The sequence below is a fragment of the Zalophus californianus genome, chromosome 14, assembly GCF_009762305.2.
Source record: "Zalophus californianus isolate mZalCal1 chromosome 14, mZalCal1.pri.v2, whole genome shotgun sequence".
NCBI lineage: Eukaryota > Metazoa > Chordata > Mammalia > Carnivora > Otariidae > Zalophus > Zalophus californianus.
In genome coordinates this window covers 11,603,076-11,618,615 of record NC_045608.1, presented here as the reverse complement: position 1 = coordinate 11,618,615, position 15,540 = coordinate 11,603,076, and the positions used below count along the sequence as shown (strand labels likewise).

General features: G+C 50.4%; 1 protein-coding gene across 4 annotated transcripts in view; it reads left to right on the top strand.

The window, feature by feature from the left end:
• TBX5 (T-box transcription factor 5) overlaps positions 1 to 15,540 on the top strand; it is a 67,698-nt gene that overhangs the window by 14,207 nt on the left and 37,951 nt on the right. For all 4 annotated transcript variants that reach the window (XR_003516753.1, XR_003516754.1, XR_003516752.2 and 1 more), the window contains exons 3-7: positions 180 to 274; positions 2,414 to 2,533; positions 3,355 to 3,502; positions 6,987 to 7,139; positions 14,422 to 14,513. Coding sequence is in view for 1 of the 4 variants with exons in the window: in XM_027575151.2 (XP_027430952.1) it covers positions 180 to 274; positions 2,414 to 2,533; positions 3,355 to 3,502; positions 6,987 to 7,139; positions 14,422 to 14,513 (608 nt within the window). In the remaining 3 variants the exon portion in view is untranslated. The remainder of the gene's footprint in view (positions 1 to 179; positions 275 to 2,413; positions 2,534 to 3,354; positions 3,503 to 6,986; positions 7,140 to 14,421; positions 14,514 to 15,540) is intronic.

The following is a 15,540-nucleotide window of genomic DNA, read 5'->3' as shown; positions in this document are numbered from 1 at the left end:
GATTCCTGTCCCCCCTCCCCAGGAGTCCAGGCAGCCCTGCCGTGGGCTGGGGGCAGTTCTCAGCCTCGGAGTCCAGAGACTCCGGAGGGAAGGAGACATCTGTATTTGGGGAAAGTTTGGGGAGGAAAGGTCCACTGCTCCTGGGGCTCGTCTGTGTGACTTTTCTCTCTTTCCTATAGGGCATGGAAGGGATCAAGGTGTTTCTCCACGAAAGAGAGCTGTGGCTGAAATTTCACGAAGTAGGAACGGAAATGATCATAACCAAGGCTGGGAGGTGAGCTGGCCACCTCTGTGGAGGGCCTGGGGAATTTGTGGGGGAGACAGAGAAGGAAAGGTGTCTCGGAGACCCAAGAGACGGAGACCCAGAGAAGGCAGAGGGGCAGAGAAAGGCGAGAACAGAATAGAGGAGAGAGAGAGAGAATGAATGTATTTTGTCTGACCTGATTTGGGTTAAAGATGCCTGGAGAAGTCCTCCAGTGACCCCCATCCCTGGTGGGGGAAACGCCTGCAAGAAACAGGGCATTTCTCCCACCTCATATAGAAGAATGGAGAGCTTGGGAGGCTGCGCTCAGTGGACTGGTAGTGGGAGAACGTGGGACGAGGGGGAGAGGGAACGGGAAGCCGGAGAGGTGCGGAGTCGGCACAGAGATGAGACCCGCTTCCAGCCTTGACTCCTGGCCCCCGCCCTCCTTCCCACCCTCCTCGACCTTGGAGTGGGTCCAGAGTCCCACCCGATTGCCAAACTCTGAATTGTCGAATGTATTCGCTACCTCTTTCATTGTTTATAGAAAGCAGGCGAAGCCTTTGAAACTGAACCGGGGCTCGGCCGGGCTCTATATACACACACCGATAAACACGGCAGTTTCGGCTGTTTTGCCAAGACACTCACCCCAGAGTTCCTCTTAAAAGCTCACAGTTTTGTGCTAGAAATGCTAGACGGCTGGAGGAGGCTGGGGGCGGGTCGTACAGCTCTGTATCTCAGGGTGCCAGTGTGCCCAGGCCCGGGGCCATCCTCACCACAGGCCTCCTGGTGCTCCGTGCCCTGAAGGGCAGAAGCCCGCAGTCAGCCCCAAGCTGGTGTGTGAAGCCCGCCTGTGAAGCTGGCGAGGGCAGTAGGCCTGAGCCACCGAGTGTGTGAAGGGGGAGGGTGGAACCGTCTCACCAGATGCCCCCCGTTCTCTGGCCGAAGCCTCCCGCAATAAACTGACAACAGTGACATTTATTATTATTTGAAATTAAACAACGTCTGCTCCCCCGCTCGGCCTGAGTGAACTAGGAGGCGCGTTCTGTTTATACTGAAGAACTAAGCTCTTCTTCCCATTCTGCCGAGGAAGGAAAGACACAGCCCGGCCCCCTCTGCCCCCAGCCTGAGCTGAGGGGATTTAACTATAAAAGGCCTGGGAAGCCTCCCGCGCGCCCGCCTGCAGGCGCACGCGCTCGGGCAGATAAACACCACCAGGCTTGGGCTCCAAGGCCTCCCTTCACTCACTCCCTTCCCACCATCCTTGGGCGAGCCGGGATCCAGCAGCTTGTCCTTGCTGGCTTTCTGGGGTGCACGCCATCCCTCCTCCACAGGAGGGCTGGGAATTTGGAGTGTGCGCCCCAGAACGCAGAGGGTATGGGTACAGAGCCTGCAGGTCCCAAGCACCCACCTGCCCATGACCCCATTGCGGTTCTGGCCCCAGTCTTTCCGAAATCAAACCCAGATGGGTTTTGAGTTTCTTCACGGAGGGCCAAAATGTTTAGACTCTCCAAGGAAGAGTGCCAGGCGCCTTGGAGAAGTTGGGGGGCATTTAGGAATAAAATTTGGCTACAGCCTCGTGGCAGAGGTCACCAGCTGAGCTCTGCTCTAGGGACAGAGGACCGTGGCCAGGACAGGAGGTGTATGGGCACCCATGGGTGTGCAGTCCCGAGGGCGCCCACAGCCTGGGGTCCTCATGAGGCGGCAGCAGTGGGCTCAGCGGCCCAGCACCCGCCTGGGCTCGGGAGGCCAGCTTTTCCCCTAATAGGGCTCCTTCTACCCCTAAATTAAAAACTAGGTCTCTGGCTCTGAAAAAGAGCGTTTACAAAGAACAGAAATGGAGGTTCCAAACAGGGCCTTCCACATAACTAGTTCTTTCTAGAAGCCTTGGCCTCCAGCTTTCTATTTTCCTCCTGGTTACAAATAGTCACCAGCCTCCTGCTCACCTCCAGGCCTATCTCCTCCCCAAAACTTCAAGGGAAACCTGGAATGGATTTTGCCAAGAGCGGAGCTGGGGCCACTTTTCTCCTGCACGCTTCTCCTTCTCGAGGAGTTGCTTCTTTTATTAAAATGTGTAGACGTGCTCTTTACAGTACTGGCAGTGATATTCTCTTTCTCTCTTTCTCCCTCTCTCCCGCTCCCTTTCTCCGTCTTCCTCCCCTTCTCTCCAAGGCGGATGTTTCCCAGTTACAAAGTGAAGGTGACAGGCCTTAATCCCAAAACGAAATACATTCTCCTCATGGACATTGTTCCGGCCGATGACCACAGATACAAGTTTGCAGATAATAAATGGTAGGCACCTACCGGCGTGGGCAGGTGGGGAGGGCAGGGGTGGGGAGTGGAAAGCCTGACTCCCCTCACCGCCGCCCCCGCACTGAACCAAGAAACATTTTTTGAACTCCCTACTGTGGGCCGAGGCTTTTGCTGCTATCCCGGACCCCCCTGAGAGGAAAACACTGCAGCCTTTAGCCCCCATTTTATAGACAAGAAAACTGAGGCTCGGAGTAAGTGAAGGGCCTGTATGTGTTGCTGCACCCGCGGGTTGTGGATTTTAAAAAAGGGTATTGTTTCCAAGCGCTGGAGGTATTTCTGGGGGCATAAAACCATTTACAGTTATTTTTTATGAGTTACCTGCTTTGAACATGCCTTTTTATGAAATTGCAAAGTCAGGCCATGGTATTTGAGTTAAACAGGCAGGAGAGGAGAGGTCCATTCCTTGGGTGGATTGCTCCCGTGGCTGCCAAGCGTTCAGAGGCTCGAACAGGAAGGCCCGTTTGAAAGCCCTCAAGGACTTCTCTTAAACTTTTTTATCCAGGCTTCCAGAACCTACCAATGGTCCATGGGCAGCAAGAGGCTGCGAGGCCTGGCAGCGGCACCCCCGGTACAGGGGGAGGGGTGAGGTGGAAGAAGAAAGAGCTGGGTGGGGGGGCTCACCTGGACACTGGCCGCAGGCCTTCTGGGCACCTGGGCTTACAGATGGCCAGGCGAGGGCCCAGAGTCAGGCCATTTCCAGATCATTCTCCTATTCGGCAGCCCTTGCCTGGCCTGGCACAGGACCCCGCCAGCATGACAGGGCGCTAAGTCTGGGTGGGTTTCACCCCTCCTTGGTCTAGGTCTGTGACGGGCAAAGCAGAGCCCGCCATGCCGGGCCGTCTTTACGTGCACCCGGACTCGCCAGCCACGGGGGCGCATTGGATGCGGCAGCTGGTCTCCTTCCAGAAACTCAAGCTCACCAACAACCACCTGGACCCATTCGGGCACGTAAGTACCTCGTGCGGCCTGCTCTCGGTCTCTGTCCGTCTGTCGGTCTTGCTCTCTCTCCTCCTCCGGCTCCCTGAGTTTCTTTCTCTTCTTGGCTCCTCACACTCACGTTTTTCCTTTCCTCGCCCCTCTCCACCCGCCTGGGTCTTTTCCTCTCTCAGCCTCCCTGATCCGGCCTTCTTCCCTTCTGGCTCCACCGCTCTCCTGTGCAGTCCTCTCTGTGGGCCACCGTGCCATGCTCTGAGGCTGCCTTTCCCCGGGTAGCTGGAGACCGGGGCCTGGGGGAGACTGAAGCGCACATGCCTGGTCTGGACCTCAGTCCCATCGGTGATGAGGGGTGGGGGGCTGTATGTTTCAGATCTCAGAACACCGGGTCCTTCTAGCCCAGTGGGGACTCGTCGGCACTGGCTTGCCCAGAGGCCGGACCGTGGTGGGAGCTATAGATACCTTCCTTGCTCACTTCCAAATCCTGCCTTATTATTGAGATGTTCCAGCTGACAGGGACACCCCAGGCCACCTGCTCCCTCTTTTACAGATGGGGAAACCAACCTGCCAGAGGCCAACCCTGGTACCCGTGTTTAGCTGATAGCTTGGGATTATCAGTTTTTCCCCCCAGCTTCCAGCTTCCCCCCTGCCCCGCCCCCACCATGCCCGGAGCAGGCAAACCTGGACCAGAGCCCTAAACCTGGAGTCCACATGGGCCCCCCAAGAGCGACCTGGTGAACCCCCTGATTCTGCATGCGGGACATTGAGTGTGCTGCCCCCCCCCACCTTCCAAAAGAATGTGTAGCCTTTTAGCAGATTCTCTCGCTTTAAGTAGATTCTCTTCCTCAACAAAAAACAAATGAAGAACAAAACACCGATTTGGGGGAAAATGTCTCTAGATCTTTTCATTGGCAATAATTGATCACCAGCACAGGACACAGTCTCTGAATTCAGTGCGTGCAGAACCCTTGGCTCGATGATTCCACCATCAAGTGGGCTCCTTCATCTTCGGGCACTTGGCCTTCATAGCAACCTAGAAAGGAGGACACAAATGTGCAGCCTTTATAAATGGGAGTCCAGGTGACAGGAGGGCACTCGCCCAAGGTCATGCAGCTTGTATTTGGCAGCAGGGATTTGAGGCTTGATCTGTCTAGTTCCAAGAGTGGTCTCTATCTTGCCATGTGGTCTCTTTAGGGAAAATCAACAAACACAGGGTCCTTGGTTGAGGGTACTGGGTTTGAATGGATTTGATCTGGAGGAGGACCTTTTGGGATCCAGACGGAGAACCTGCTCCTGTGAGGCCTTAGGGCTAAAACACTGAACCTGCAGAGTGTGTGGTGGGGTTGGGACAGTGATGCAGGCCACCGCCGTCTCTGCACGTGGTCCTGGGGAGCTTGAACTGTTGGCTGCTGGGAGGAAGAGAGAAGGAAGGCCCATTCCCTTCCTGCGCGGTGGGGAAGGAGCAGAGGGTGCCCAGGGGCGTTTCAGGGCAAAACGCCCGGCCTCCTCCGCGTTTCAACCAGGCAGTTTGCCCGCAGCCTGCCCCAGGCGGGAGCATCCCCGCCCAGAAGTGCTCTCGAGCTTTCAGGGACGTCGGCTGGCCCGGGTCACGCATACCTGCGGGCACAGAACCGAGACTCTATTTAGGTTAAGCGCCGCGGAGAAATGGGATGGTTTTCCCCTCCTGGCTGGCGGCCTCCAGGAGGCTGGTAGGACTCGTTTGTGGGGGACTCCGTGGAACTTTGGTGCCAGACAGCGGGACTGTCCTCCAGCCCCACTCGGGCGCCTGGCTTTCTCTCTGCGTGTGTCCCGGGGTGCCCTTTGGGGTCGCCTTGGGGTGGGCGCCTGGGAAAGGCGCGCGGCCCTGCAACCAGGCTCCGGCACCCTTGCGAGTTTCCAGTCCTCCTGAGCCTGCGGGAGAGGGAGGGCGCTCGGGGTGGCCCCGGACTCCCCTGCTGCCACGCAGCCCTGCCCCCCAACTCCGGACTCGGAGTCCAGATCCGCCCTAATGAAATTAGGAGCCATTAGATCGCCCTCGCGCTGACGTCTCCACACTGTCCCCGGCCGTCAAAGCAATTTGGCTAAGCCGGGACGATGGGCGCGCCGGCCGGGGACTGCGGCGGGCCGCGGGGCCCCGCTGCGTCTCTCTGTCGCCACGCCGCCCCGGCCGGCGTCGCTATCGGCCAGGGAGGCGGCCGGGGCCGCGGCGGCCGGAGATTAGAGCTGCGCGGCCGGGGTCGTCGGGAGCCGCGGGGTCCCGGGTTCTCGCCCCTCCCCGCCTCCCCCCCCCCCACCGCCTCCTCCGGGCGGGTCTCTAGGGTTGGCCCAAGGACCCTGCCCCAGGGTCATCAACGCAAATAATCAAAGACACCGAGACAGTCTCCGCCGCTCCAGTTGGCGGTCCTGGGGAAAAAGCAGGCCAGATTTTCAGCCCGTTGAGCGCGGCGATTGGCGCATTCGGTGGGTATACATCCGAACGCTTTGATAAATGTTCGCTTATGCAGCCTCCCGAAATCATCAAAAGCCAGGCGTCCTCCAAATAGCAAAGCCAGTTTTATTAGCAAAGATGCTCATCTGCTAGGACTAGTCCCGCTCCAGCAGAGAAGGTGTGGAGTGTGGAGCCTCTCTCCCCCTTAATACTGATCAGAGTCATCGTATTAAAGGTGCAGCTGCAGCAATAAGACCCCGCTTGTCCCTGGGAGCACCTCAAACACTGAGATGGTAGAAAGGAGGGAGAAAGCGTGCGTTCCCAAAAAAGTAGATGCAGTGCTTCTGTCTGGGGCCAAGTCTGGAGATAGTTCCCACGGCGGATCCCGAAAACGTTGATAAAAGTTGTAGAAAGGGAACCCGGAGAGAAGCAGGCCCTCCTTTGGTGGCGGTGTGATGGTGGGTGCTTCTTCCCTCCATCTCACCATCCTTGGAGGCCCACTCCCCATCCCGTTATCTTCTTTTGTTCATTGACTCTACTTTGCACGTTCTCCTAACAAAGGGCCAAGCCTGTGATTTTTACTCCAGTTCTGCAAACACTGGTCTTTTCCGTCTCTTAGAGGGTTTCTTGTTTTTTGGGGGGGATGTTTTTTTATTCGTTTGTGTCTTCTCCCCTTTCATTACGAAATTGACGCTTAAACTTCTCCCTGGGAAACCAGTTCCTTACTCCAGACTTGCTTCTCTCCGATTGGGGGGTGGGGTGGGGAAGTACCCTATGCAGGAGTTAATTTATTAAGCAAACTTTATTAAGAATTCTGATTTACTGCCGTGTGTGCTTTGGGTAGATTCCTGGAATATTACCTTGGCTTTTTGGGTTGGAAATTGTCATTTTTGAAATGTTTCTTTTTAATGAAATCACTGGCCCCCTTTTCCAAACAGGAGAAAAAAAAATCAGACCGTTTTTTGAGAGCCTGTATAAGGAGGTGAATTTTAAGGGTGGAAAGAGGGGATTTATCGGGAAACAAAGGGGTTTTGATTTTTCTTACAATCTCATTTTCCTTATTATTTTTAGATTATTCTAAATTCCATGCACAAATACCAGCCCAGATTACACATCGTAAAGGCGGATGAAAATAATGGATTTGGCTCAAAAAATACTGCGTTCTGCACCCACGTCTTTCCTGAGACGGCGTTTATCGCGGTGACTTCCTACCAGAACCACAAGGTAAGCGCAAGGCCCAGGAACCGGCATGCTAGGGCCACTGCCTGTGCCTTTGCAGGAGGATGCAGCGGTCCCCTGCTGAAACTCTTAAGCTCTAAGGGCTTCTTCATTCCCTCACAGCGGGCACCAGCTTCTACCCCAGGGGGCTGGGGCAGGAACCAAGCTACAGCCTGGAGGTTCCAGATCTCTGTACTATATTCAGGGTTTTGCGGGACTCTCTGTCTCTCTGTCTCTCCTTGTCTCTCCGTCTCTGTCTCTCTATCACACAAACACACACCAGTTAGAAACAAACTTGTCAGACTGTAGGTGACCGCACATTCAAATACAGGAACGCATCTCTCTGCACACGTGAAGTGATCGCCAGGAAGAAAGGTCACTTTATTGCAGGGCTCCGTGCTCTTGGGTGGGGGCCTGGTGCCACCTTTGTGGAACCTCTTTCTCGGGTGAGAGTCTCTCCTCCAGTCTGCCTTTGGGATGCATTTCAACTTGACCTGGGGCAGGTGGCAAAGTTGCCAGGAGCCTTGGGCTTGGATTTGCAAGATGCTTCTTTCATTTTCTCCGTGGTTACTGATCCCGGACAGACCACAGTGAGGCAGGGTTGGCATTGTTGAAAATCAGAACAAAACCCCAAAAAACCCAAGCGACCTGTGCCACCCCACCCCCGACCCAGCAACTCCCAGGAGTTAGAGGAGACCGCAGCAAACCACAGCTTGCGGATGCCTCAGTCTTCCAGAAGGAGGCTGCAGTGTGGTGTAGACGTAGGAGGGTACGGTTTGATCCTGTCAACGTCAGATCCCACGCTGTTCAAAATCCAGGCCCCAATTTGGGCATTTCCAAGCTGGACAATGGTGCTGGAACAGGGTACCCCCTCACAGCAGGTGGGGGGGTATCTTTTCTTTTTTCCCGGGAGAAAGGGCTCCTCTTGACTTCTCATGGTTCACTTCTGTTCTTTTGAAACTTAAGTGCCTCTGGATTCATTTTATTGGTGGAGAGGGGCAGGATTGAGTGATTCTTAAGCCTAGTTCTGAAAAGACATATCGAATCTGGCAAGGCAAGATACAGGGAAGGGGGAACTGTAGGGGTGCAAGTTGTTAACATTAAGTAGTGTGATCTGGGTTGGAGGACTGTTGAAGGCTAATATAGGGGCTTCCATGTGGGATCAGTGAGGGCAGGTCACTGGGGCAACATGAGGAGGTGCACGTGGGGATGGTGACGCCCTTCCTCCTCCACAGCTCCTGTCCCCACCTGCAAGGTAGGGTGGCGGGAAGTTACAGGGGCTGTGAAGCCAGGTGGAAGAGGCCAGGGCGGGGGTGAGGGGTGGGTGTAGTACCCTAAAGCCTCCCGCCTACACGCTGGGTGTCGGATAACACCCCCTCCCGAGGAAGCCAGGGCAGTTATAAGATGGCAGTGTCCAAATTCAGCTTGTCAGTCACCAGGCCAAGTTGTGATGGATGGTCCTTTCTAGGCTGCAAGTCCTGTCTGGGGACCCAGGCCTTGAGAGAGCTTCCCTCCAGAAGAAAACTCACTCTCTCTGAAATGCAATTACTTTTTAAAGGGGAAGAAGGATTTTTCTGAATTCCACCCCTGACTTGTCAAACCAATAAGAGCAAAAACATTAAGGTCAAATACTCTGAAAATTGCAAACCTATTTCAGGCTAATTTGGGTCTGGCTCCTAGAAACCTGTTTCCTCTACGGCTATTGTAAATCTATGTTTAACTTTGTGGTGACAGTCACAGGGGAAAAAATAGCAATGAGCACACTCAGTCTCACTGCTCCCTCCCTCCCTCTCATAGGTATATACAAACACACACACACACACACACACACACACACTTAGACCTGACAGAGGGTCCAAAGATATATCAGATTCTCTTTTCTTTTCTTTCTTTCTTTTCAATTAAAAAAGCCCAGACTCACACAGAAAGGACAGGAAATGGTGGACTCATGAAAGTGACCTGCTAAAGAAAGATGTGAGAGCTTGCGTCCTTTGGGGGAAATCCCTAAGCTCTGTGTAGTTATGATCTTAGGGTCCATCAGGCAAGGCTAGATCTGGGAGAGCATGTACTCTCTCTCTCTGTCTCTTTCTTTGTTTTTTAAAAGATTTTATTTATTTGTCTCAGAGAGAGAGAGCTAGCGCACAAGCAGGGGGAGCGGCAGGCAGAGGGAGAAGCAGACTCCCCGCTGAGCACAGAGCCCAAGGCGGGACTCAATCCCAGGACTCTGGGATCATGACCTGAGCCGAAGGCAGATGCTCAACCAACTGAGCCACACCAAGGCGCCCCTCTTTCTTTACTTTTTGAGGCATAACTGTCATACAATAAACTGCAATATTTGAAGTATACAATTTGACGAGTTTGACATATATTTATCATTGTGACCGCTTGTGAATATACCCCACTCCCTCATATTTCTATTTTTTTAAAATGTCCTTCCCAATGAATATATTTAGTGATCTATGCTCTTGAAGGAGTGTCTGCCCAATAGGGTGTATACGTGTGAGATTTGAGTGCAATTTAGGGGATTGTGTGTCTAAATGCTCATGGGTCTAAAAATGTGTGTCTCCAAGTCCGCATCTGGATAGATGTGTGTCTGATGACCACACAAAGGGTTCACAGATGGGAATTTGAGTATTGTTTTGTTTTGTTTTTAATTGGTTGGGCCATAAAGGTTTTTTTCACCAGCCTGACATCCGGAAGAGGGATTTCATAGGAGACAACTTTCCGTCACTCTTCCCCCTCCCACTTTTTAGTTGTGAAGTACCAAAGGCCCCTGTGTTCTTTGTCAGGAGGTAGTCTAAAGCAGTAAAATTTTCCAGCCCACTCCAGGGCCACTGCAGGCGTTCCCCGCGTGGATATAGGACGTGTGACCTAAACACTCAGGCCAAGCTGAGTGTGGTTTGTGGACTCTGTCTTGTTCCTTTATTGTCCCACCTGGGCGAGGTATTGAGACTCTTGATTTCGTGGGCAGAAGCCACCTGCGCTCTTACTCACCCTTGCCTAGGGTTCAGGTGGGACTCTGGAGGCAGGCTGCCTGGGTTTAAATCCATTTGACTTGGGCAAGTTACTGGATTCAGTTTTCCTCCTTTGTAAAATGGGGATGAGACAAGAATTGCTTGTGTTTATCATCATGAGGACTAAATGAGATAATCTTTGGAAAACGTGTAGCACAGAGCATTGCACGTATGCTCACGCAGAGGGTGAGTGATGATGCTGTGGATTGACTACTCAGCTGATCCGCTTAGAACAGGACAACTCCATCCAAAACGCAGGCCCTGGGAAACTCTTGCCTTCCCTGATTATTCTAGAATCAGAAGAACTGAGCTTTCAAATAAGTTCTTTTTACCGTGTTTGAAAAACCACTACAAGTGTCAGTCTTGGTGGGTGAGTTCATTCAGTCCCTGAACCTGCCATCAATTCAAGGACTCTTTGCCCCGCATGAAGGTTTGGATACATGAACAAGTACAGAACAGCAATCCACGGGATTAAATTGACAGGACAATTTGGGACACTCATTTTTGGTGTAAGTGACCCGATGCCTTTAGAATGCTCTTTCTCTGCTCGGATGCTGGTATCCCAGGTGGAGGCAGGTACCTGGCGACCTTCGTTTGTTAAGCAGGGGTCACACACCCGTACGCCCTGGGGCTCCTAATGACACGACGACATGTTTCCTCAGCCCAGCTGTGATCCCAAGCTGGATTTGGGAGTTATTTTCCCAGATGGCTGGCAGCTTGAAAAAGATATTTAAAAAGCTCGACTCTTCTGCAGCAGTGACGTTTGCTCTGTGAAACACGTTTTTGTAAGGTTTTCGATGAGGCTGTCAGCAGCGCCCAGAACAAGCCCTAGAAATATTTAGGTGTTAAAAAAAGGTCACATGGGCATTTCATTTCTCTGCTCTTGCAACAATGGCTGTGTATGCAAGCCAAGTCTATCCCCCGATATTAACTTACTTTGTCATTAAAAGGCATTTTTCCTCCTGCTTAAATCATTGTGTAAAGAGTCTGTATTTATGAGGTATGAGCTTTCTGGTTGGGACCAGGAAATGAACCCCTAATAGAGAGACATAATTAAGATTTTTGGCCCTCGTGAGGGTTTTTTTTTTTTTTTCAAAAGCAAGAATTCACAACAATTATTCTCATTAATTTTTACAACCTCTGTCTCACTGGTTGGAGCTGGTATTTATATTTCTTTTAGCCCCCCCTCCCCCCTCCCCCGGATATCCGGTTTTATGCTGATCTTGGAGAGGGAGTACATTTGTGTGACGAGTGCAAGTCCGTTTCATTGGAGCCTTTTAGTAGAACTCAGACATCCGACCGGATCATATGCCCGTGAGTGAGCTAGCCAACATGCAGCATGTTTGGAAGGGAATTCCAGAGCTGGGGTTTGTCCGGACTCAGGCGGACATTTTCACCTGCAGCTGAGCTTGTGTACGACCATTTCTCAAGGGCAATAACCCTTATGTTTTCTAGACCTCCATACTCAGTCTACGCACAAGACTTATGTAAGATCAAAGTACTGAAGTGTCTGTGTAGCAAACCGTGCTTGTCCTCTGCAATCATATTTTTGGAAGCTCAAACATTAGGTAGTAGGACCTGTTTGGGGTGCAAGGAATTGTTTCAAGCAAAAGATTTTTGCTGATAAAAATACCAAAGCCCATCTCCCCTCCTTTTTTTTTTTTTTTTTCCTTTCTTTTTTTTCCCTTCACGGTAATTGTTTGTCCCCGGCTCTTGGTGGAACAGAGACATCATGGACTAGTCATTCATTCAGCCCCGATACCACACCCCGTGTTGCCTACAAAACTCGCAGGGAAGTGCAGTGAGGATTCCCTCCACCTCTTTTTGAATGATCTGATTTTTACTTCACATTTTGAGAATCCCCCCCCCCCGCCTTTAAAAAAAGCATGACTTATGGTCAGTTGGGTTGCATTTTTTAATGACAAAGCTTAAGTGGCAAAGAAAGCTCTACTGGGTAGTGGGCTGTTGGACTCAAAACGGAAGTGGATTCGGGAGTGCACATTTTAAAGACTGTGTTCCTAAGAGACCTTTACAGGTTTTTCTACTCATTCTGAAGGGTCAAGTCAAAATCAGAAAGTTGTAGGAATGGGTCTAGTTTAAAAAAAAATGAGGGAGGGGGAATGTGTGTATACATAAAGACCCACACCTATTTAAAAATTTTTAAAATATGTCTTATTTTTTTAAAGTGGTTTTAGGGTGACAGCAAGGTTAAGTGTGCCCCCGCCCCTCCACAAAGGCTCCCCCACCATCAACATCGCCCACCAGACTGCGACATTTATTACAATCGATGAACCTACACTGAGACATTGTTATCACCCAGAATCTACATGAGGGCTCGCTCTTGGGGGCCGTAGATTCTGTGGGTGTGGACACATGTAGAGTCCCGGACATGTATCGACCGTTCCATTATCATACAGAATAGTTTTACTTAAAGTCCTCTGTGCTCTGCCTATTCATCCCTCCCTCCCCGCACAAACTCTGGCAACCACTGGTCCCTTTTTGCTGTCTCTATAGTTTTGCCTTTTCCAAAATGTCGTATGGTTGGAATCCTATAGCATTTTTAAAACTTGAATTTTATGTATATTTTTTATGGCAAGCACACACACACATACACGTGTGTAATATAGTAATTTCATGTTCATTATAGAGTCTTGGAGTTAGAAGGAAACCTTATAAGGCCATCTCTTCTGGAAAACAGAACATACCAGAATGCCTGCCCCTAAAGGGATGACTTATAGGTGCATTCACTAGTTACTACTCCTGGTTTCTCAAAGGAACTTGCTCGGTTTCTCAAAGTCTGGAACTCACCTATGGGGGGTAGGTAGCTGAGGTAGTTTTCGTGGGTACTTGCATACGATGCGATCACAGAAAATTGTCCTTATTTTGATTATCTTTCCTTTTTTTCTTTAAATTTTTTATTGTTATGTTAATCACCATACATTACATCATTGGTTTTTGACGTAGTGTTCCGTGATTCATTGTTTGTGCATAACACCCAGTGCTCCACGCAGAACGTGCCCTCTTTAATACCCATCACCAGGCTAACCCATTTGATTATCTTTCTATTCATCTATCAGGGAGAGAGTTCAATCCCAGTGTGTGTTAAATACGTCTCTAAGAGTGTCTCGTTTCCCCTTGTAACAAAGTGAGGGCAAGGCCTTGGGTTTAGAACTTTCTGCGGGGGCCAGTAGAGAGAATTTGATACAATAGTTTTCCTTTTATTTAATAGCTTATGATTCCAGCTTGAGGTAGAGAGAAGTGATACCATATTTTTTGTAAAATAAATATAAACAAAAAGTGGTTAGATTTAAATCAAAATACTAAGCAGAGACCAGTGTAGAGATAGATATATTATAGAAATAGTTTTACATTATAAGTGTAAATAATAGTATATATTATATACCATTATTATATAAAAATAAGATTACAGATATAATACAATAATGATGGTGAATGTGAAGCTTGCGTGATTGAACCTCATGAATGCTGCTGCGGTGGCTCTAAAATGATTCAATAAATAAAAATTCAATTCACATGCAGCCTTTAGGAAATACTTTTAGCAGACTCCATACGGATATACTCTTTCACCTGGATCTGTTACTCTATGCTCACACTTATAGACAATGTGTTGATGGTTTCCGTGGAAGTTCCGACCGTTGAACCCAAGATCCTGTTCTATTGCTAAGTTTTGTACATTGCGACAAACATTCGCAAGAAGAGGGCTCTGTGTTCTCTTTCTGGAAAACTGAAGGGCTTTGGAACTGATAGACAGCTATCATGTATGTTACAGTTCTCTCTGTGGGTGTTTATTTAATCCGGTGCCATCTTCCACTTGTGCTAACTGTGTCTGTGAAGCTGAAATGAACAAGGCATGAGACAGAGCAGAATTTTGAAAGCAGCCAAGTTTCTCCAAACGGCGCTCACCAAGCTGCGGGACGAGCAACACCACGTCCCCGTGCCCAACTTTCCGAGAGGAAGGAGGGCTCCCAAGTGCTGAGGCCTAGATTGTGTTTGAAACACAACATGCTAGGATTAAAAAAACAAACCAACCCAGCTGGAGTGATGCAGAGTATGACTCCAATTAACGGGCAAACCGAAACCAGGTTTTTTCCCCTTTTAAAAGTGGTCTGATCTAGGGCATTTTTCAAAGCCTCCTCTTGAATGAAGTGGTGGGTCTCACTGACGTGACTGGCTTAATTTGCTTCTTTTGGTCGCCAGAGGCTGCATTTCCAGCCATCAAGTGAAAACCAACTCTCTCTCTCTCCTTTCTGCAGATCACCCAATTAAAGATTGAGAATAATCCCTTCGCCAAAGGATTCCGGGGTAGTGATGACATGGAGCTGCACAGAATGTCAAGAATGCAAAGGTATGAAGGTGGAGGGCTGAGCTCCCTTCTCTCCATGTGCCCCCCCACGCCCCCAAGGAACCCAGGAGAACCAGCAGCAGCCCAGCACCTCCCTCCTCCAGCCTTCCTGCCTGCAGAGGCCCAGGCATGTTAGCCATTGAGGAAAGGCGAGATAGGCACCTTCAGTCCCACCGTCTGACGACCCCCACATGCTCCCATGTGGTTTACTCCGTGGGACAGCCCTGGGTGGTGGTGGTGGTGGGGGGAATGTGTCCTCCGGGGATGGGAAGGGGGAGAAGGCACCAGGGAACTTGGCGTTCTCCATCTGCCCCGGGACAACAAAAGCTCCAACTTTCTCTCCCTTTTCTTTGCCTTCTCTCTCCTTCTCGTGAAATCAGTCCTTTCTCTCTTTCTTCCCATAAGTCACAGCCGATGAATGATTTTCTTTTTTGGCAACAGCTCTTGGTAAATGAAAGGGAAGTTAATGACTCGATTTCCTGGGGGTGAAATGCAGACAAATTTGACACCACGTGGTGGTCTGGGGGCACTGGGGGATTGGAAGCTGGTGATAAAAATTGCTCGGTATTTTTACATATCCTGTGGTCACAGTCGCTGATATGATGAATAGAAGGGGCTGTAGCAAATGTACATAGTGGGAATTTGGTCTGATTTGAAAGGATTTTACGAGCATTGCCAATTTTGTCAAACATTCTCTCTACCTCTTGATATGCTTCCAAAATAACTTACCATATGGCAAGAGAATTAGAAATACATCTTGATTCCTTTGACCAAGGGAGGGTTCCCTGTCCCCCCTTTTGGTGGGTTTAGTGTTTCAAAATAAAATGAGATCACGTAGGAAGCTTTTCCTTATCCTTTCTGGAAGACATGAGAGGGGTGAGTCAGGCAGGTGGACAGACATACCCATTCAAAGAAAGATAAGGGATCTAAGAGAGGAACAGAGAAAGGCCACAGGGTTGTCCTTTTCACGCTGGTTTGGAAATTCACGCCATGGAAATTGTTTTTAGCGAGCGGGCTTCCCTGATCTAAG